Here is a 23,446-nt window from a genome sequence, read left to right as displayed (position 1 = left end):
TGGCGCATATTTTGATATATAACCCGAAAATTGGTATTTATATATACATATACATTTTTACTTGTTATATATACATAATATACATGCACCAAAATTTTCTGCTTCGAGTCATGATACTCTCTAAACAAAGTTAGGGTACATATATGGTTGTCCCTTAAAATGCTAACGAGCTTCAGATGTAACGTCTCACACAAGGGTAATACTTAGCAAAGAATCAGTTTATATCCAAAATGAATGTACAATCCATCTTAAATACCAATTTAAATGCTATCCTATGTAATGAATGATACAAAGTGCACAAGTATTAATTATCTCAATTAATAAAAAAATTCTCAACTAAAACCGATTGGGTGGCATACAAAAATATCAATATATTCCATGGTTCAGGTAGAACCGATGCACATATATAAATAATCAATTTGGCAGAATTTGAAAATCAAATTTGATTGGATTTGACAGTTAACTTCATTAATATAATAGGTATATATTTATGTCATATATGCAGCCTTGTGGGATAAAATATTAACATGCATGTCCATATGAATAATGCATCTTTGCTATTTGTCAAGAAAAAATTAAAATTGATTCCATCTCCTCACTATAAAATGTTAATTACATGCCGTAAGAATAATAGTTTAATCCCATAAGTTAGGTCGCAACTATTTCTGTTTTGGGTTTTTATAAAAATAAAGGTTTTTTTTTCTAATTATGTTCAATAGTAATTGAAAGCATGTTTAGTAATGAAAAATTTGCAACAAAATGTTTATTTATTTATTTACTTTTAATACTTTTAGTCACTACACTATTTTTTAGGTACTGTTGGTTAATTCGTTATTTTCAATTTGAATCTCTTTTCAAAAATAAATATGATATTATTTAAACTTCAACAAAAGTAACTAACTCTGTTTAGGCATTTTGAATGGAAAGACAAACACGATCTTAGTAATTGTACTACCTCCCTATTTTAGATGTCGAGTTCGAAATTTGTGACAACGGAATAAGATTTAATCACATTTAACAAGTGGTCCCCAGTAGGTGCAGTTGCAGCAGGAAGAGCCTCATCCCTATTCAGTTTTTCACACAATATTACAAATGTACATTGTATGTAAAAATGAATGAATATATATTATTATATAATAAATATCCTGGAAATGATAATTACCCGTTGAAGGCAGAAGCTGCCATAAAACGCCATATATCTCTGACTGCTAAATCTCCGCCCTTCCTTCCTTATCATACCCACCTCCCTCTATATCTCTCCCTCTTTCTTCTCTCTCTCCCTCCCACCTCTTCTCTCTACTCTACTGGATGAGACCTGTAACTTCTTAACCCTCCTCTTCCATGCCCAATTTTTTCTCTTCATTGTCCAATCTTATTATTACTTTCTACTATATTCAAACCTTCAACTACAACTTCCACTTATATACATATTAATTTATATATATATATATATTATGTATTGTATCTCTTCACCAACGACGCTGCCTTTTTCCTATATTTAATGCACTGTTAAACACCCTTCTCTATCAACAATCCTAGCTACCATTCATTGTCAAGTGTTGTGTTGTCTGAATCTCTAATTTCCTACTGCTTTCTGGTATTTAATTTTCTCTGCACCTCCAATATTGTTCGAGTACTTAGTTGTCATCTTCTCATTAAATGTTCAAGTACTTTGTTGTCATCATCTTCTAATTTTTTGGGTTAAATGAGCTTGTCTACCATTCTCTTTCACTGGTTATTAATGAATATGCTAAGTCTTCAATTTGTTTAATTTCTCTGCTGGATTAATTGAATATATATTACATGGATTACATTGCTCTAATTCACTTGTTTTACATTCTTATGATTGTAATTCAAAGTTAAGTGTAGATATAATTAACTAAATAAATTTTTTATGGAAATTATCCATTATTACTGATAAATAATTCTCGGAATATTTATCTCCATGGAAGAGAGCTTGAAATTAATTCAACATCAGTGAATCGAGCTAGAGTTGAAAATGGCGCCTAAGAATGGTCGTGGTGGAAAGCCGAAAGGGGAGAAGAAGAAGAAAGAAGAGAAGGGTATTATTGATTTTAATTTTGTTATCAATTACATTTATTATTAATTATAATTATTCTCTTTGAATAATTCAATACCTTATTGTTATTTCAACACCTTAATTCATTTCTATTTCCTACGCTTTGCAGTTCTTCCCGTCGTAATGGATATAACTGTAAACCTTCCGGATGAAACTCATGTTATTTTAAAGGTCTGTTTCTCCTCAATTCATACCAATAATTGTTTCTAACTGTTTACTATTAATTGTAGTATTTGTTTACTAAATTTTGAAGGCCAAATTGTGCTATGTTTTTTATATAATTTTTATCTACGCATCTTGAGCTCCATATTGAATTGAGTTTTGCATAATTCTATATTTTAAGTAATAATTTGTTTTGTTTTTTTTTTTTAAGTTCGACACTTATAATTGTTGGTAGTAAAATGTCACACTCATGCTACGATTAAAGTTGCGTATGCCTAACTAAAATTTAGCGGTGCAACGATAAGATCTGTTCTATAAGCATTGACCGATAAATATTGCGTACGTGTACCTAAAATTTAGTGGTGCAACGGTAAAGTCGGCTCTATATATATTGACAAATTTATTTGTCATGACTTTGGAAAAGACTTTGTTGAGTTGACAAGAACAGTTACATTATTTCGTAATATTTCAAAATAAAATTATTATAATTTGTTAAACAATTTAAAATATCTATTTTTATTTTATTAATTATATGTAATTTCTTAAATGTGGGATTTTGAATTATTGAGCAGGGAATATCAACTGATAGGATTATTGACGTTCGAAGGCTATTATCCGTGAACACAATTACTTGCAATATCACTAATTTTTCTCTATCGCATGAGGTAAATGTTCTAAACTGTGTGTGTTTATATTGAAATTTTTTTTTTTAGAGGGATATATAAATAATAAGTTAAATAATTTTTTTAATAAAAACCCAAATATCTTGTTAAATTTAGGAGTTTCTAAATTATTTGAGAAAAAAAAAAAAATAATACTAATTTTTTACTCTCCATTTTGAACTCTAATATACAGGTAAGAGGGCAGCGACTTAAAGAAACTGTCGACGTCGTTGCACTAAAGCCATGCGTTCTCGAACTGGTAGAAGGTAAAGTAAATACGACGTCGTAAATATGATGCGTAGTACACATGTATGAAATCTCAGTCGTGCCCTCGATCTTTTTCTGTTTTTACTGGAACAGAGGAGTACGATGAGGAGGGCGCAACGGCACACGTGCGGAGGTTGCTTGACATCGTGGCATGCACCACGTGCTTTGGCCCGTCGGCGACCAAGAACGACTCCTCCTTCTCCGGCGCCGGCGGTAAGAATGCGCAGCAGAGCGGCAAGAAGTCGTCCAAATCTCAAGCCAACAACAAGCAATCGTCGTCATCGCCGCCACCGACACCGTCGAAAGATGCGAATTCAGTGGAGAGAGAAGAAGAGATGAGTAATTCGTGCCCTAAGCTCGGAAGCTTTTACGAGTTCTTTTCTCTCTCTCATCTCACGCCTCCTCTCCAATGTAAGTCTCCTCTCTCCATTGTCCGGCGCAAATACTGTCCACGTTATACACTCTGACAGTGATGAGTGAACACGATTTTCAAAACACATCAAGTGTTTTAAATTTTAAATATGCGCACTTGATATTGCAGTCGTAAGGAAGGCAACAAGAGAACATAATGATGAGACTTTAGTGGAAGATCATTTCTTTTCCCTTGAAGTAAGAACTTCCTAAATTAATCCTTTTCTTATGTTCTGCTACAATATTTAGTTTATCAATGTTGCTGACACCAATTTAAGAATGATGATGATGTGGTCTGTTGATGGACAGGTGAAGCTTTGCAATGGAAAGATTATTCTTGTTGAAGCTTGCAGAAAAGGATTCTATTGTGTTGGGAAGCAGCAGATTCTTTGTCACAACCTTGTCGATTTGTTGCGACAAATTAGTAGAGTCTTTGATAATGTTAGTTTTGCAAACTTGCTCAAGTTTGGTTCTTTTTTATTTTAGATTTTCTAATATTGTTCCAGTTCTTGTGATTATGCATAGATAGGATTTATGTACTTGTGATTATGTATAGGTTCATGGTGTCACAACTTGGATAATTAAAATGTTTTGTGTTTTTCAGCTTGTTGGTGTTCAAATATGCTTGAATTGAGCTATAATTGATGCGTGCTTGAAATAAAATAGATCATTGGTTGTGGCATTGATAGAATTCCCTAGCTTATACTCTGCCTCTTTGTTAATTTGAATTGGAAAAAGCAAAATATGGCAAACTTTTGTATGTTATTGAAGTATGACCAAATGCAGCAATCGTGTGCCACATTCATCTTTGGTTATGTTTGCTAGAAGCAGCGCTTGCTTGAAGATCTCAGGTTGTCATGCCTCCTCAAATGATAAGAGTATGTTGGTACTGTGTGTTATTACTTAATCCTAAGGACAGGCGACACTGTAAACTGTTATAACTGGTTGTTGGTCTTGCTGATCGATAACTGCAGCTATTTCAAGATGAAAGTTGGTGATAGTGCTAGAATCTCTGCCAAAAGAGTGTTTTGACTTCTTAGGTTCTCTTGCATATTTGAAGTTGTAGTATCTGAATCTGAAAGAATCTTGACTTGATACGTACGTATATGCTGTATGCATTTGTTGTAATTTATATAAGCACTGACTTTGCAACGTGGTCTCATCCTTCAGAATATAAGATTTTAGTTTTGGATAATTCTTTCTGCTTGGTTAAAAATGTTGTTGAAATCTTGACCATTTCTCATTTCTCTTTTCAGGCTTATGAAAATCTCATGAAAGCATTTTCAGAGCGTAACAAGGTAAAAAATCATTGTCCTAAATGTGCTTTCTGTTTCAATCTTTTTTGTCCTAAAATTTCCATAACATATTCTGTTATCTAAGTTTTTTGGTACTAAGAATTCTTGCATCCTTTAAGGGTTATAACAAATTCCTTGATTTCTTACTGCAGTTTGGAAATATCCCTTACGGCTTCAGAGCCAACACATGGCTCATCCCTCCTGTCACGGCACAGTTACCATCAATTTTCCCTCCTCTTCCCGTAGAGGATGAAATATGGGGAGGAAATGGAGGTGGTCTAGGAAGAGATGGAAAAAGTGATTTGCTACCTTGGGCTAATGAATTTATGTATCTTGCATCTATGCCTTGCAAGACAGCAGAGGAGAGACAAATTCGAGACAGGAAAGCTTTCCTTCTTCACAGCCTATTTGTAGATGTTGCCATCTTCAGAGCCATTTCGGCCATGAGGCATGTAATGAGAAAACTGGAACTAACACAGTCAGCTGTAAGCAATGAAAATATTTATACCGAGAGAATAGGGGACTTGAGCATAAATGTCATGAATGATGCTTCCAATGCTAGCTGTAAAGTAGAGACTAAGATTGATGGATTTCGAGCAACTGGAGTGGATAAAAAGAATTTACCAGAAAGAAACCTACTGAAAGGGATCACTGCTGATGAAAATACTGCTGCCCATGTAAGATAGCATCTGAAAAATATGTCTGATAAATAACGCTATAACGAAGTTTTGGATTGTCTTCTTTCTGAATTAGTACAACTAAAGAGGTTTGCACTAAAATTGTTGAAATAAATTTTAATCTTGATTGCAGGATACTTCAACTCTAGGCGTTGTCATTGTAAGATATTGTGGTTACGTTGCCACTGTGAAAGTAGAGGGGAGAGAGAATAAAGAAGTGAGTCCTCCACTAGAAAGCCTTGAACTTTTTGATCAGCCCGAAGGTGGTGCAAATGCCCTGAATATTAACAGGTTTTTACTGACCTCTACAGCATGTTTAAAGAGTACTATGTATATGGGCACATAACACTTGCTTGTTTATGTAGTTTTCATGTAGCTGGAGATTATGATTTTAGTTGTGAATACTACTCATGTTGAGGAATTCTAATTATCTATCAGGCAGTGTTTTGAATGCCAGTCAATTGCTTGAAGCTTAGGACATTTACAGTATAATAGTATTGGCTCGGGGATGAGATGTTGGCTCAATGTTTTAAGTTCCAAGTTAGAAAAAATTACCTTTTGCTTCAATAATTATGTGTTTAGGAATTTTTTTTCCTTCTTTTCACAATTTGATAATTTAAACACCTCCTAGAGGAAGTTTTGATAAATTGAATCAGTTTTGGTATTTTTCTTCAATTTGAACTAGATTTTGCACTAAAACTGGAGTGGATCACCTTTGTCTCACTTGGGAGAATTCTGAAGCCAAATAGATTCTCTGAATAATCCTTACCATCTACTCATTCTATTATTTTGGATAAATATGTATAACGTGGCAAATGTTCTAAAACATTAGGACATTCTCCTGCATTAGAGATCTTGATAATGTGACCTATTAATTGGTTATCTTGTCGTAGTCATTTACTCTGTCATAAGCACACATTGCTTATAGTTATTTCCCATTTATAGACTGATTTTTTTAATGTGTCACCCTGTCCTCATTAATCCTGATTTCCACAAGAAGTTAGTAGGGCAAGTCTGTGCTCATATAGAGATGGTTTACATATTTTCCATCACTCAATTATTTTTAATACTTAGACTCTCTTTGTACAGTTTGAGATTTCTCCTTCACAAAAGAGCAGCTTCAGAACACAATAAAGCAATACCAAATTCACAAGCTTTGGAATGTGAAGAGCTCAGTTCTTCTCGAGCTTTTGTGGAGAGACTGTTGGAAGAGAGTCTTGCTAAGCTTCAAGAGGAGGAAGTACAAGGCGACACCTTCGTGAGATGGGAACTAGGAGCCTGCTGGATACAACATTTGCAAGATCAGAACAACACAGAAAAAGATAAGAAACTGTCTAATGAGAAAGCTAAAAAAGAGATGAAGGTTGAGGGACTCGGGACATCTCTTAGATCCCTAAAGAACAGCAAGAAGAATTCAGATGGAAGTAGTACGAAACTGCAGTCTGAGAACTCAAAATCCCTTCCAGATGGTGTCAGTGTAGAAGTGGAAAATACTGTGTTGCCTTCTACAGAAGTTCAGCTTGAGAGTAATGGCGATGAAAATGAGGTCACACTAAGGAGGTTGTTATCCGATGCTGCTTTTACTAGGCTAAAAGAGTCAGAAACTGGACTTCACCGCAAGGTAGTATTTTGTAATTACTATTGCAGGTTATAAGATATCTTTTGATTTAGCATGCACTGATTTCCTGCTCCTTGTTGATAGTCTTTGCAAGAGCTAATTGACTTGTCTCAGAAGTATTACAACGAAGTTGCTCTTCCAAAACTGGTAACCACTAAAGTAATTTGATTGATTTTCCAATCATTGGTCTGTAAACATCATTCTTTTCATTGCCTCTAGCATTTCATTGTATGATACAGGTTGCAGATTTTGGTTCTTTGGAACTCTCACCAGTTGATGGACGGACTCTAACTGATTTCATGCATACCAGAGGTCTTCGGATCCGTTCTTTGGGACAAGTTGTAAGTGTCTTACGGTGAAAAGCTTTTAAATCCTTCATAGATGTCTTATACATTTTTATTTACCTAGTCTATATGCCAAAGGGATTCCTTTAGTTCTATCTTCTGATCTTGTTGGATGCATTGCATTCGCATCAAACTTTGACACATGTCCATAGTAATATTCCTTTTTGGTTTCCTAAACATCACCGTGTCAGTGATTTTATACCTATGTAATTTATAGTACATGTCCATAGTAATATTTCTTTTTGGTTTCCTAAACATCACCTTGTCAGTCATTTTATACCTATGTAATTTATAGTGGTCTTGTAAAACCTGTACGTATAAGCACGATTAACTCCCACGATTTTGTCATTATTATTGACTATTAAGGTTCACGCAATCAACAGCACTTACCTTTGCCAGTTTGCCCCACTAATTATTAATTCCTGTTACCTTAAAAACTTGGACACAACAACACTGATCTTAAGTTCAATATTACTTTCTGGTCTTCTATGACACTGTCTTTTGTTTTTCCTCCTTGCATAAAAAGTATTGCAGACATTTCACATAAGTTTATCAGTAGTTTAAGTCTACGTCTGTAATTAAATCATTAGAATTCAATTGTCTTATTGCTTGTTCAATTTTCATCACTTTCAGCCTTCTTTATCCATTGATAGATCAGCTTGTAATGTATCTTATCTTTACACCAATTCTTCTAGAAGATAAATAAATCCTAGATATAGTTGAGAGGAATAAACTTGAAATCAAACTTTTGGACTGTTATAATATGTGAGAATGTTCCACATTGAATGATGTGAGCTATTTCTTTTCTTGACCAGGTTAAGCTTTCTGAGAAGTTATCACACGTGCAGTCTCTTTGTATTCATGAGATGATAGTACGGGCTTTTAAGCACATTCTGCAGGCAGTGATTGCTGCTGTTATTAATACCGAGCAAATGGCTGTGTCAATTGCTGCTGCATTAAACCTTATGCTTGGGGTTTCTGAAAGTGGCCAGTTAAGTAAGTCTTGCAATGTCCATTCCCTTGTGTGGAGATGGCTGGAGGTATTTCTGAAGAAAAGATATGGATGGGATCTAAGTATCTTAAACTACAAAGATGTTAGGAAGTTTGCAATTCTGCGTGGAGTATGCCATAAGGTACTTGGAATTAGTCTTTGAGTTCCAAAATTTTGGGAATGGCCTGCATTTCTACATTATTGGATCAATATATTGTCAGTTTTTTGTTAGTTTGATTGCCATTCTAATAAAAATTATTTTATCAACCTTATTTGGAATTACAACGAATTGTTGGATCTTTTCATCAACCTTATTTAAGATTACAATGAATCAAATTGTGGGACTCACCATGGGCAACTTATGTGAATGTTTGAAGAATAATTAAGCCATGTCAGGAGGATGGCTAATAGTTAAAAAATCATTTATTATGGTTTGAAGTTGGAATCTGCTATTTAACGGGTCAAATCTGACAGTTGCTTTGTTGTTTGGGGTAAATGACCTTTTGCTATCTATTAAAATTTTCAAATGGTGTAGAATTCATGAAAATTTGATGTCTGTGTCCATCCTTCAATCGAATTTTGTTGTCCCCGTAGGTGTCTTTGTTTACATTGATCTTAGTGATTGCTGATCACATGATGTTTCAAGAATAGAGGGAGAACCAATTATTATGAATGGCTCCTTTGTGCATCTATCTAAATGCAATAATTCTTGAGTGAGCTTTTTATTGGGGAAAATTGTAATGCAAATAACATTGGTGTCACAACAGCAAAAAATTGTTGTATTTGTTGAAAAGAAGATTTTTTTGAGTGGTTGTAGGCTTGTAGCTGTTAAAAATTGTGTTTGATGGTGTAACTAATGGAAAACTAGACACTAAAGATCTGCCTTTTTCTGTTTTAGGTGGGTATTGAGCTGGTTCCAAGAGACTTTGACATGGATTCTCCAAACCCTTTCCGGAAAGTAGACATTGTCAGCCTAGTACCAGTGCACAAGGTGATGAAGCAGACTATGTTATTTAGTGCAATTATGACATCATATATTCTATCTTGTCCCAAATATGAATAAAGGGGTCAATATTTTGTAAGTTTTTCCATTATCTGTTTCTTTGCAGCAAGCAGCATGCTCATCTGCAGATGGAAGACAACTTCTGGAATCATCAAAAACAGCTCTAGATAAGGGAAAACTTGAAGATGCAGTTAGTTTTGGGACAAAGGTAATGGATATCCAAACTCACGTTTGTTCTTTTTCATGCATAAAATAGTAATTAGGTGGTTCAAGATATGTTCCTGTCACTTATCATAGTGGTAGAAAGTATGTTATATGGCTTTATTTTGCTGTCTCCAGGCTCTTGCAAAGCTGGTAGCAGTTTGTGGTCCCTACCATCGAATGACGGCAGGAGCTTACAGCCTTCTTGCTGTAGTTTTGTATCACACAGGGGACTTCAATCAGGTTTGTTATCCATTTTTGTTGTGTTGTGAAGACATATTCTCTGAAATAGGACAAACATATCAGTTTCATCTTTTTAAATTATTATTGAATCAATTACAGGCCACTATTTATCAGCAAAAAGCCTTGGATATCAATGAGAGAGAATTAGGACTTGATCATCCAGACACGATGAAGAGTTACGGGGATCTTGCTGTGTTCTACTACAGACTTCAACATACAGAGCTGGCTCTCAAGTATGTTTTGTTTTTTCTTATTGTAATATTTACATGTCTGTCTTTGTAAAAATATTCACGGTTACTCATTTGAAACTCAACACTCTTATCTTTTTATTTATTTTTGTCTTATTTATTATTATTTTTAAAGTGAGACATGACAGAGATTATGCTATCACCTAAAAGATATTGTGACAAGAAGCTTATTTAACCTCTGCTTAAAGCTGCATTTCAGATTTAAAGTCTATTTGGTGAGTTCTTATACTTCATGCTAGCATATTCAAAGAGAGAATGGTTGGTGGAGGAGGATGGGAAAGGAGAGGAGAAAGGACTAAGGAGGGAAAGAAAATGGACTTAGTCACAAGTGGTGAGGGTATCTATACAAATGGCTACATGTTTGGCCTAGAACACATGAAAGGCATTCTTTATGGGAATGTCTTGGTCATCTCTTTCCTATTCTCTTTTGGTTATTTAGAGCCTAGTGTCCATGTTGGTGTGGCCCACTTCTTAACAGCTTAAGCTTTTGCAGCAATTGATAGTCTAACAAGGTATCAAGATTTTGGTTTTGGGAGGTCTTTGGTTCAAGTCTCCAAATATGCATTTGTTCCCCGATTTGGTGTGCAAGATTGCACTTTGTTCTTATTTCAATTTGGTTTATTTGCCTTACTACGTGCAAGATGGGTTGCACACGAGGAAGGATGTTGGAGGTTCATATACATTGTTGGCTTATTCTCTAGTAGCTTAAGCTTTTGGAGCAGATGGTGATTCTAACATTTTGATTATTAAAAACATCTTAAGTTTTCAAATTTTTTTTCTTTGAGAAATAATTTCCAACTGAATCTTGATTTTTCCAGTGCTAATCTCTCTGCTTCCATGTCATGAAGATTATCTATTTCATGCTTCTTGTTTATTTGTTCTGCGGATGAAATTTACTTTTATCATTTTTCAGATATGTAAAGCGTGCATTATATCTTTTACATCTTACGTGTGGACCGTCGCATCCTAACACTGCTGCAACATACATCAATGTGGCAATGATGGAGGAAGGCCTGGGAAATGTGCATGTTGCCCTCAGATATCTCCATAAAGCTCTCAAATGTAATCAAAGGTTGCTGGGCCCAGACCATATCCAGGTTTCTTTCTGATTCAGCTGAGCTCCGTTTATTTACATATTAGTATACCAAATGCGCATTTGATAGCGGGATGTGATAATAAAATAGGGCTATCTTAGAACACGGATTTCCTTGCCCTAATTTGTGAAATGGAATATCTTGTGCCGCATAGGCATAAACTGCAAAATGCGGTCTGATTGGGGTGACACAATTATTAAGTAATAATTTAATTTCAAGTGCAAGAGGGTCTGTTTTTCAACCTATCAAGTGTAATTAATAAGGTATCATCTTTATCACAACACATTGTCTTTATATTAGAAAAAACTTTTTATTCTTTCCCATCAGGAAACTTGTTATATAGAGCAATCATTTAAATGAAACCATAACACCAGGTTTTTCCTACATATGTGGATTTTGTCTAGAGATCTTCAACCAAAAGCTAATCCTTTAGATGATGTCATTCTTCAGAACAGGATGTTGCTTGGTTAATTTTTTTGGCTTCTCCCAGAACATCACATTTTTCATATGGCTAAAATCATTGTACCAAAGTACTTCCTAGAAGGGTGTGTGTCCTGGGCTGATTCATTCCTTGACAGGCTGATGCTATGCAATATGGGAAGTAGAGTATCAAAATTCATTATAACCATAAAGTACAGCCAGAAATTTCACATCACATCTCTCTTTAATTTCCACGGTGCTTCTTCTTATTAAGCTGTTGAAACTTGAAACAAAATTTTGCACATTAGGCATGCATGCAAATTAGATGTGTTGCAATACCTATGAGGACTCTGTGAATTCCAAACTTCTGCAATAATTTTTGTTTACACCTCCGAGACCTCATTCCTTCCCATTTTTACTGTTCTCTAGACAGCCGCAAGTTACCATGCTATAGCAATTGCTCTCTCGTTAATGGAGGCCTACCCTTTGAGTGTTCAACATGAGCAAACAACGTTGCAAATACTTCGAGCAAAGCTGGGCCCAGATGACCTGCGCACTCAGGTACGTCCCTTTTCTACTAGGTGCAATGAAAACTATAATACTAATGATAGCATTTGTTTCCCACCTTGCTACTCTGTATTATAAGTGATCATTGACCATATGTGACCCTTAGCCACATATGATAACCACCTGACGATACTAGCAATCCAATAGCATGGACTTTACGAGGCTTGTTGATTTTGAACAACTTGAATCAATGAGTTTGCATTCCTCATGGTGCTGCAAGCTTTTCAGAGATTCGCACCAACACCCCCACCCCCCCCAAAAGAATGCGTTATATTTTGTTTTAAACTTATTTTATTTAAGTTTTTGTTTTCCCCATATGGTATTGAATTTTGAAAGTGAATGCTGCAGGACGCTGCTGCTTGGCTCGAGTACTTTGAATCTAAGGCTTTTGAGCAGCAGGAAGCTGCCCGAAATGGAACTCGGAAGCCTGATGCATCCATAGCCAGCAAAGGCCATCTAAGGTACATTGGCCAGTTTATTAACGATATGTTCAACTGATAATTGTTTAGGTTTAAGTGTTTAACAAAGTGCAGTTGCCAAGATCACTTATTAAAAGAAATACCAAAAGTGCATTGTTGGATTCACCTCTATTACCTTTTTGGTTTGTCCTGCCATTGGGTTGTACTGGCACTAGTTCTGTTTTTTTTTATTTCTTAGTTGGTACTCACACACACTTGCCTCCATTGAGGCTTGAACCCTTGACCTCCCTTTGGAAAGTAAGGATCTGATACCGCTAGGCCACTAGCCCGTTGGTACTGGCACTAGTTATGTTGATTTTATATTTTCCCCATCAATGTTAAGAAAGTAATATAATACCAGAAAAGTTGGTTAACATAATATCAGGAAGTAACTTAATTCCAAATTATGGTATGGAAATTCAAACATAAAACACAACGGGAAAAAGTTACTGTTGCTTCTATTATAGAAAAATAAAATGGGAACAAAAAGAAAAAAAGGAAAAGGTATTCTTGCTACTCATGTCAATTGACAAGGATTGTGGACATTCCTTTCAATAGCTTCCTGTCTACAGAACTTCAATTAATGAATGAGATTATCTTTATCTAAATGATCATTATAACAGTTGAGATTTGTTTTACTTGGCAGTGTTTCAGATTTGCTCGACTACATTAGTCCAACTCATGATGCCAAAGGGAGGGATGCTATGGGAATGAAGAGGAAAAGCTATCCTCTGAAGGTAAATTAGTTTATTTCCGAATATTTACTGCAATTGTTTAAACCTCAGTAATTCTTATAAGATCTATTTTAGTAAGTTTCTTTTTACTAATGGAATGGCACGAATAGGATTGTCCATTTGACGTTGGCAGTGGACTATGTCCTCAAGTGTTGGCTGCTTATCATATTGTTAGTAGCCTTTTTTCAGTGCCTAGGAGCCCATAAAGAAAGATTGGTGATGTAACTAGGTCTTGGAAGGCCAAAATGAGTTAAACAGCCTCAATTTAGTTCTGCAAGCCAATCTTAAGGTCCATATGTGAGCCTTCCCACAAGCCTCATCTGCGGCTAAACTGATAAGGGTTTACCATGGGCCAAATACCCAGGCGAGTTACATCCTAAAGGGGGGATGAACAGAAGTAGCTTGCGAGCAGCTGAGATTTACAGTGTAGAAGTTCTGCCCACACACACATGCACGGGAGAGTTCCTGTATAAGGAAACTCTCTCCCATAAAGGAGCACTTGTTTCATTCAAAAGTAAGAAAAAGTTGGTCTCTATTTTATCATACTAAAAATAAGAAGAGAAGGTTTTCCTCCATGAAAAGAAGAATATATATATTTTTTCCCCAGACAGAAGGAAGTTTATTATTCATGGCTAAGTTATCAGTTGGCTTAGATCAGAAGAGTGTTCGGTTATTTCCTCTTCTTTTCTTAGTCTTCTTAACAATCTTATCTATAAGAATGGAAAAGCCATGGTTGACCAAAAAGGAATTACAATCCTATAAAATATGGGGTCTCCTACAGAAAAATGTTTTGAATTGTACTTTTACTAATTATGGAAAATAGAGTTTGGAGAAGGAAGACAATGAACTACATTTCACTCTTTGATATGTTTTTTACATATACAATACATTTGTGAAAGAAGATTTGGTTCTTGATGAAAACTTGAAGCTTCCCTCCTTTTCTTTTAAGGAATACTGCTTTAAAATTATAGGAGACAAAGCTCATGTCTTCACTTCTTTTTCTTGACCAATAATTATTTAAAGGTGAAATACATGGCACTTAAAACTCAAGTCTTACGCTTCATGAACCTGATGGTCCAAATTCCTTGCTTACGCCCTGCTCCTCTCAAAGTCAATGATTACAGTTTGAGCTCTTAATGAGATTTTCTTTACATTCTGGTGAATTCCTATCAGATTTAAGTTGTAACAGAAATGATAAATGGAGCATTGAAAGAGCCAGCTTTGTTAATGTAGCAATTTTGGAGATGGACTATTTTGATTTTTTTTCCCCCCGTGTATTCAGTCCAACTAAGAAGGGAGGAACCTTTCTATAGCCTTCATTTTTATCACCGAGCATCTTTTTGCAATTTCTATTTTTCCATGGGCGGACTTTCATCTTCTTTCTGTGTTTTTAATTATGCAAAGCTATTCCAATATTTTGTTTGCAGGTGAAGGGAAAATCTTACCAAAACTTAGGCTCAGAAAGTTCTGAGGAATCTCCAAAAGATACTCTGAAAGAGACTTTAGATGAAGTGAAACAAAGTACTGAATTTGGAGGTGATACAGATGCGAATCACACAACCACCTTTCCACGAGTTGAGTTCACACAGCTGGCAGAGGAAGAAAATACTGAGAAAAAGCCAGCTCAGTCCCAACAGCCTATGCTGGAGGTAACTGCAACGGAAAAGGCAATTGTCGCCAATGATGTCTTATCAGAAACACATGCTGAAGGAGAAGATGGATGGCAGCCGGTTCAAAGACCAAGATCAGCAGGCTCGTTTGGCCGACGACTAAGGCAGCGACGGGCAACTATTGGCAAGGTCTATGGTTATCACAAAAAAGATGCGGTTTATGAAACGGATCATGCTAGACTGAAGAACAACTATCAGAATAGTAGGTATTACCTGGTAAGGAAGCGGACAATGTCTCCTGGAAGATATGCAGATCGCCACACAGTAAAAAACCCCTCCCTGGTTACCAAATTTGGGCGACGAGTAGTGCAAGCTGTAACATATAGAGTTAAGTCTGTGCCTTCGTCTGCTAAAGATGTGATGCCTGAGACCTCTGGAAATGAAGGTGAGGTACTTAGTTCTCCAGTAGAACCTGGGCCGATTTCTTCATCTAAAGAAGTTGGACTTTTCTCACAAAAAAGTTCTATAGTTAGCCTTGGAAAATCTCCTTCTTACAAGGAAGTAGCACTGGCACCACCGGGTAGTATTTCTATGTTGCAGGGCAGGATGTCCAAAAATAATATTCCTGACAGCAAGGAACTTAGCGTTGAAAAACATGGAGATGAAACTAATGGGACGAAATTAAATTCTGAGTCCATGGTAACAGATGCAAACAATATAAAGGAAGAGAAAACTCTAAATATTGCTTTGGATTCCACGGATCACGTAAGAGATGAAAGTGAAGTTGTTGACAAGAAAGAAGAAACTCAATCAAATGATATGACAGGGGACAAACATTCTGAGATAGTGCCTGCAAGTGTGGAAGTGTTCCATTCTAGCTCAATTGAGGTTCATCTAGGTGTAGAGGAAAGCATCCAAACTGATGGCATACCGAATTCAATTGATTCTCACGAAGTGGAGATACAGAAGGACTCCTCTAGCAGTTTTGAGCCCGACAATAATTCAAACTCTACCTTCCAAGGAGTAGAAGATTTGAAGGATAAACCACTGGTTTCTTGTCCAAGTGATACCCGAGAATTCCCCAACAAGAAGTTGTCTGCATCAGCAGCTCCGTTCAACCCATCACCAACAGTCACACGTGCAGCTCCAGTGGCCCTGACTATCAATCTCCCTTCTGGTCCTCGTGCTGTTCCAGCTGTTGCCCCTTGGCCAATGAACATGACTCTTCATCCAGGAACTGCTACAGTCTTACCCACAGTCAATCCAATGTGCTCCTCCCCTCATCACCCATACCCATCACCTCCGCCAACCCCTAACATGATGCACTCCTTGCCATTTATGTACCCTCCATTTACTCAACCCCAAGCATTACCAACCAGTACGTTTCCTGTAACTAGCAGGCCCTTTCATCCCAGTCATTTTGCATGGCAATGCAATATAAGCCCTAATTCATCAGAGTACATTCCTGGTACAGTTTGGCCTGGCTGCCACCCCATAGAGTTCTCTGTTTCACAACCTGTGGTTGAGCCAATTTCTGATCCCATTTTGGAGCCAACGGAACAGGCTAATAATTCTGAGAGCCTGAGTTTCGCTCCAAATCTGCCATTGGACATCAAAAATGGGGAAGAAGTTAAGGAAGAATTAAATCTTCCAGCACTAGAGGCAATGGAGAACTCAAATGAAGCAGCTGGAGTCCACTCAGAAAATGAGAAAGAAAATAGTGATTCAAATTCAAGTAGTGTTCTATGTTCTGGGAATCAACTGCATTGCAGTAATGGTCAAAACAAAATTGATGGAACCAGTGGTGATAATCATGTGCCAATACACCCTTGGAATATTGATAGTGAGAAAACCGTCAACATCCTGATAAGGGGAAGAAGAAACCGAAAGCAGACTCTGAGAATGCCAATGAGTTTACTTAAAAGACCATATAGTTCACAATCATTCAAAGTAATGTATGGCAGAGTAGTCAGAGGGAGTGAAACTCCCAAGTCCACTAGCTGTTCTCCAAATGAAAATAATACAGCTAGTGCTACGTAAGCAAATTTTTGTTGCTCTTACTGGTTATGTGTAGCTGGATGGTTGAGAAAAGTAGAAGATACTTCCCTTTTTTTTCAATCGTATAAAGAGACGAGTATTTTAGTTTTGCTGCTTTCGTGGTTATCAGATTCCTAAATTTTGTGGTCACACAACTTCATGAAAATTGCAGGTTAGTTCCTTAGAATAAAAGCCAGTAACTTTTTTTTTTATATCTTTATGATCTATTCTTTTGGAGACAATATGTGGATCATGTTCAATCTTTCACTATCATCATGGGATTAAGCAGCCTTTGTCTCGACCCTCTAAACACCTAAGTCACCAAAATGTAGAAACTAGAAAGTTCTAAACTAATATTAGTCAAAACACAAGCATAATAACCATATAGTCTTGTTGCAGAATGCTATGGTTTCTCAAGCTATTATCTGCCACTAGGAGACCAATATGCAGTTACTTCTCATTAAAAGGGCAACAGCATGCGAATGAAAGTGTTGGTGGATGAAGCTTGTACTGTCTTTTTAACACAAGGTACTGTCTTCTTTATCCACTCTGAAATTTGTTTTTCAGTGCAACTATTGAAGCAAACAACTCTTTTAGCTATTGGTAATATTGAAGGGAGGATTGAATGAGCAAAGACCAAAATTTGAGATCAAGGCATTTTCTTGCAGTTAATCTCAAATTTATTACTCCCTCCGTCCCCTATTGGTTGTCCATTTCGTAAATTTTGACTCACTACTACTTTTTATTTTTGAGTCATTTCAGATCATTTTTAGTCATAGTCCTTTTATATACTTATATACTACCTATATCCCATATTAGATGTCTACTTCGGTAACTTTGGCTCATAAAAATTGTGAGTCAATTTTTGAAGAGGACAACTAATATGAGACGGAGGTAGTACTAAATTATTAAACAAATGATTTCATTTTGAATGAACCTGGAAAAATAGTGTCGAATCAGCCCAATGTGGGGTTGAAGGGTGGATTTGGACTGGATTTAGATCTATCATTCAGCATTACATGCAAAAAGTGGCTCCTTTCAAACTTGATTAAAAAGCAATGCTCTAGATTAAACAATGGTCATAAAGAATAAACATGGAATTAAATTAAGGTGACTCTCTTGTAGGTCTTTTCACCTTGCATTTGTAGAATTATTTGCCTAATGAGAAACTCAAGGTATTGAAACTCACAATGTGAATTGGATACTGCCATACTGGGATCATAACAACGTCATTTGAATTCACCTCCCTTACAAGAATTGGAGGTGAATAGTTATTACAGTTTGGTGGGGAGAAGTTTGGAGGTGGATGATATGACCTGAAACTGAATTACTTGCTTATCTATGTCTATTTTCGTAATTCTATTTTTAACATTTTATTCCTGACCACTTCGTTTTACCTTATTAAATATTCTATGTTCTTAGCACCTTTTGTGATTTTCTTCTCTCTCTCTCTCTCTCTCCCCTGAAAACTTTTTTCTGGTGGAAGTTGCTATTTTTAGGCTTTTAATAAATGTTTATGGAGTATGATGTATAGCGTTAGAGAAAAATGGTCAGAAATCAAGACTGTTGATTTGCTTCATCTTGTAATTCATAGTTCTTGCTAATTTTGTTTCTGGATGCCACAATCACTACTTCCTATATAGAGATGAACTGATTCAAATCCTAATCCTCTCATATACCTCACACAACCTGTCACCTGAAAATAACAACTGTGATTAATCATTAACTCTCCAGTCACACCACTAAAATTTTTCTTGTAAACTACTAGTAGATACAGGTTTCTTCTATTTTATCTGTTCTCGTCATATATTTGCATTTCTTTCTTCAGTTTTAGGTCTTTTATTATTAATTTATTCAATAGAAATATTCATATTCTACAATTTTTTATTTTTTTTTTCTTTTAGTAGAATCTTATGGTTTCATTGAGATGTGGCTGATCCCAAGTAATTTATATTGAGAATTGAACAAAATATTAGGGTTCTTGTTTTATTCCTGCAATAATGTCAACAACCGCAAGAAACTTGCGGTTGCACCATATCAAGATGAGAATTGGGTGGCTAAACTTTTTGCTATAGTTTTACTTTTTATACCTTTTTGCTGTATTTTTTGCTTTTTATACCATCGTTGGCTGATCCATAGTTCGCTTGTCGTGCAGGATTACAGCAGGAAATTCACTTTTGGGATGTGCAGGGGGTGGGGTGTTTGCAACTTCTTATATTCATAGTTTTTGTTAGGGAAATTCCATATTTTGATTCACAACAATAAGTGACTGAAAATGAGTTTTTTGATCTCCAATGGCGATGACAGATGATTTACTTGACTTGATTGTAAATGACATCTATTTTTAAATTTTGATAGACAGGATAACCACTCTGTTCAAATTGAGAACTACTAGTACCTGTTTCTTCATTGTTGCTTTTACAGTGCAATATTGATTGCAAAACAAATTATATCAATTTCTATAGAATCTGAAAATTTTCATCTATCTCTAAGCAGCATCCCATGTAAAGTGCTTATCAAGAGTGCATATATACGTACATACACCACACAAAAGTCTGTTCATTGCAGAGTGTTCTCTCTTGCATTGTTGTGTCAATGTTTATGCATCATAGTTCTGGACGGTGTGGTGAATTCGTTGTTAGATGTCTAAAATTCTAGTTTTACTAATACAGTCAAGATTACCTCCTGCACTTCAATCAGAGGGAGAGAGAGAGAGAGACAGAGACAGATCAAAGAACACCAGAGTGTCAAACAACTACTTTTTATTTTTCATTTCTACAACTATAAATAAATCAAAGAACATCACAAAAGTGTATTCGTGATTGGAAAAGCCTTTAACCACCAGAAAACAATATGAAGTTTAGTGACATTTGAAAGTATCTTAATCTGGCGTATGTTCAGTCACAAAACTCGTACAGCTGTGCTTAAAATCTGGTTGGGTGCAACAGAGATAATCTTGGGCAAGGATACTTTGCAACACATGCAATCTTGGGCAAGGATACTTTGCAAAACATGCAATCTTGGATACAGCAACTTCCTCTGATGACCCTCGCAGTTTGTCCCATGATCGGCTTAGAGTGCCCACCATCACCATAAAATTGGTCCTTGAGGGAAAAGGAACGCAACCACATACTCAGCCTCTGTGTTGCAGCGGTATCATAAGTGTCATGTGGAGCACTTTAACTGCTGCCCACGATTGAATGTGGAAACCCCTTCTTTCATTTGCAAACACCAAATTCTGAGAGTGCAAGATTAACTCTGTTCAGAAACAAGCCTAAAAAGTTTTAGGCAACCTGAAAATATGTTCCTCACCACTCTTCTCATCAACTTTGACAATCCATTTGCTTTTATCAGTCCTCTTCACAAAACCACCTTTTCTATCTGTTCTATGAACACATCTTCTGCTGCGATCTCCTACTCCAGTCTCAGTGCCCTTCCCAATCATAGTGATCTCCATGCCTCTCCCTATAGGATGCTTCATAGATCTTACTTTAACCTTGTTTTCCATTCCTTTGACATGGCCACCCAACCCTTTTCTCCCTTCCAACAAGTTATTTGCCACCACCACTGATCTTCTAGGATTAACATCCAGCAACTTTAGCAATCTCATATAATTGTCAGTTTTGCAATTGACAAGACAGAAATCAATGTTTTCGTAATTTGGCAAAAGCTCAACAGGGTCTCCAGTTTTAAATTCTACTATGTCATCCAAACCTGAATCTTCAATTACTTTCTGCACTTCGTCCTGTGTTGGCTCTGGAAGAATACATACAAGCTTGCCACCAGTTTGTCGAGCTGCTGCTGCTAAGGCTATTGTTGATAAGGACACCTCGGATGTGACTTCCACGATTAGTTTTGCACTCATGCCTGCTGCCATGGCTGATATAAACTCGTTGCTCTCTAACTCTTGTGTTTTACATAAGTTGCCTTGTTCTAAGTGTTCATTGCACTGTATGAATAGAAAAAAATAAAGTTAGCATCTTCATTTCAGTTTTCCATCTCAGAGGGTGTGTTTGGAATAATATACTTCATAAAGTAAAAATATTAAAAGATTATCTCCAGTTAATTAACAATACAGAAACCATTGTGCTGGAAATTTCTTGAAGAAGCAGCTATCAACTTCACTTAAAGATTATGGAGAAGTATGCCTAAAATACTACTTATTTCTTTGTCCATTGGGCAACAATAGATGAGCATTGGTGTTCTAAAAATTATGGTAATGGTCACATACAGAAGTGAAATTTGAAGTGACATTACTTCAGAGATGATTAATTCTTCAAAAAGCACATTCAAGAAAAGCAATCTTGACAATTCTGATTCTTGGAAGACTCCATATGGAAGGTTTCTCAGTGATGGAATTGACACGATTAGGAAGAAAATAAGAAGAAAAGAAAAAACTCCGGGTGTTCACAAGCCAGTTGGAAAAAAATGAAACTCAAATGAACATTTTACCCCTTTATGTCAATGGTAAGAATGGAACCCATAATCCCACCCCAACTTTTAAGATGCCATGCCATATCTTCAATGGCTTTGGCATGCCCTTTTACTCCTAAGGAGTGGAATGTCTTACGGTTAAAAAAGAAAGAAACATTGTTCCTACCAATTTTTTGGAAAACCACAAACCCTATTTGTGGCCAGTTTTTCCTTCCTGTTCTCTCAGCAATAATAAAAGAAGAAGAAGAAGAAGAAGAAGAGAGACTACTGCATCATCACAGTGAAAAATATAAAATAATTTTCAGCGATCAACGAGACTACCTCTTATGTACCGCCCACACTATGTAGATACTGTCCGGTTTGCACTCTATGTGCTCACGGTTTCAATTTGAAACATGTTTACACATGTAGGAGGCATCCCCTTATAAGTGCCAGCAACGTCTCCCCTGGGGTATGGGACGTCACACTACCACAACATCACATTAGAAATAACATAATTGAAACAAATTGCACAAGTATGGAGAGTCTGACAATAAGCATTTCTCTTTGCATAAGCCAACGTACCATTTCCACCTTTTATTGATATTGTTTTCATTTGAATATGTTTATGTATCATTCCATAAATTTATGAATCAGATTTTTATTTTAGGTTGGTTGTATCTAAGAGCTATTATTTCTCTCTAGCTTTTCAGAAATTCAACATTTATCCCAATCCTCAAGAATCATAATTTTAAAGAAGGTGACATTTGCCATTGTATTGATTATAGTCTTATAATTATACATAAATACATGTGTATATATATATTATATATATGAAAGGATTACGTTAGTAATTTATCAGAAATTCAACATTTATCCCAATCCTCAAGAATCATAATTTTAATGTTTTTGTTTTAATACTAAGCCGGACTCCATGCATATATACAGAAAACTAGAATTAAGAAAAACAAAACGTTGAAGAGCATGAAGACTATCAATACAATGGCAAATGGCACCGTCTTTTGAGGGTTATAAACTTATAGTTATACATAAATACATGTATGTGTATATATATGAAAGGATTATGTTAGTAATTTAACTATAGTTTTTATAATTGACTTATTCACATCTTTAAAAGCTTTAAAATGAACTATAACATCCTGGAATTAGAGAACAACGAAACACAAGAAATCTTCCATCTTAACTCAGTTTTAATCATAATTTTAATTGTTCTCATAAACAGAAACTAACATATATGTGTATAACTAATAAATAAATACAAAAAAATAAAGAGAGAGAGAACGAAATTAGATATATTACCAGTTTGAGAGTATCAAAATAAGCATTTGTAGCAGATTTCCTTGACCATTCCATAATCGATCAGATATATTGTAGCAGAGGAAATATTTATATAAGAATGAAAATAGTAATGAAAAAAAAAAAACTAGGGTTTGGAAAGCTAAGGACGAGAGAGATGAGAAGTGAATTTGCGGGACGCAATTAAGGGCAAATCACAATCTCTCATATATAAATAGGAGGTTGTCAAACTGTGGCGCGAATATACCGGAAACTAACTTCTCATTACTTACACCAGTAAACCTTTACAGTTCTAGAAGCGATGTTTTTTTCTTTTTTCTTTTTTTTTTTCTTTCTATTTTTGGCCAATCCAGAATTATTTTGTTATTTTATGGTTTGGGGAAATCCACAAGTATTGTTTTTTTATGTTTTGGGACAATCCAGAAGTATTGTTGAGTTCTCGTTTGGCCAATCCAGAAGTGTTGTTTCATGAGCAATTATTAACAAAATTAGAAGCCCTCCTAAAATTATACCACTCTGAATCTCTTGCTACAACTGACGTTTCAATATATTCTCTAGTATAATATTTGTTGTTAAAATTAATGGTTAAATATA

At 35.8% G+C, this 23,446-nt stretch overlaps 2 protein-coding genes across 5 annotated transcripts; one reads left to right on the top strand and one right to left on the bottom strand.

Annotated features, from left to right (window-relative positions):
* Positions 1-1,199: 1,199 nt before the first annotated feature.
* LOC132298902 (protein REDUCED CHLOROPLAST COVERAGE 1) lies at positions 1,200-19,607 on the top strand. 2 transcript variants are annotated; one of them, XM_059795252.1, is made up of 26 exons: positions 1,200-1,597; positions 1,953-2,063; positions 2,190-2,251; positions 2,815-2,907; positions 3,098-3,170; positions 3,265-3,582; positions 3,713-3,780; positions 3,892-4,023; positions 4,839-4,880; positions 5,030-5,554; positions 5,688-5,845; positions 6,644-7,175; positions 7,257-7,319; positions 7,412-7,513; positions 8,332-8,649; positions 9,406-9,498; positions 9,617-9,718; positions 9,850-9,954; positions 10,054-10,187; positions 11,116-11,299; positions 12,146-12,277; positions 12,632-12,744; positions 13,388-13,478; positions 14,903-17,294; positions 17,522-17,650; positions 19,278-19,607. In XM_059795252.1, exons 2-24 carry the CDS (start codon positions 2,000-2,002, stop codon positions 17,123-17,125), a joined length of 5,727 nt encoding a protein of 1,908 aa, XP_059651235.1. In that variant the 5' UTR covers positions 1,200-1,597; positions 1,953-1,999; the 3' UTR covers positions 17,126-17,294; positions 17,522-17,650; positions 19,278-19,607. The 2 variants fall into 2 exon arrangements, with proteins under 2 accessions (XP_059651235.1, XP_059651236.1); XM_059795253.1 differs by having other exon boundaries at positions 17,511-17,650.
* A 231-nt stretch (positions 19,608-19,838) lies between these two features.
* On the bottom strand, positions 19,839-23,422 carry LOC132298903 (uncharacterized). 3 transcript variants are annotated; one of them, XM_059795255.1, is made up of 3 exons: positions 22,856-23,420; positions 21,878-22,022; positions 19,839-21,071 (listed from the first exon to the last, which is right to left on the bottom strand). In XM_059795255.1, exon 3 carries the CDS (start codon positions 20,997-20,999, stop codon positions 20,397-20,399), a length of 603 nt encoding a protein of 200 aa, XP_059651238.1. In that variant the 5' UTR covers positions 21,000-21,071; positions 21,878-22,022; positions 22,856-23,420; the 3' UTR covers positions 19,839-20,396. The 3 variants fall into 3 exon arrangements, with proteins under 3 accessions (XP_059651238.1, XP_059651237.1, XP_059651239.1); XM_059795254.1 differs by lacking the exon at positions 21,878-22,022 and having other exon boundaries at positions 22,856-23,422; XM_059795256.1 differs by lacking the exon at positions 22,856-23,420 and having other exon boundaries at positions 21,878-22,836.
* Positions 23,423-23,446: the final 24 nt, after the last annotated feature.

Source organism: Cornus florida, unplaced genomic scaffold (assembly GCF_030987335.1).
Source record: "Cornus florida cultivar Cherokee Brave unplaced genomic scaffold, ASM3098733v1 CherokeeBrave_3.0.0_Hap2_Chr03, whole genome shotgun sequence".
Lineage (NCBI taxonomy): Eukaryota > Viridiplantae > Streptophyta > Magnoliopsida > Cornales > Cornaceae > Cornus > Cornus florida.
This window is presented reverse-complemented; position numbering and strand designations above follow the sequence as displayed.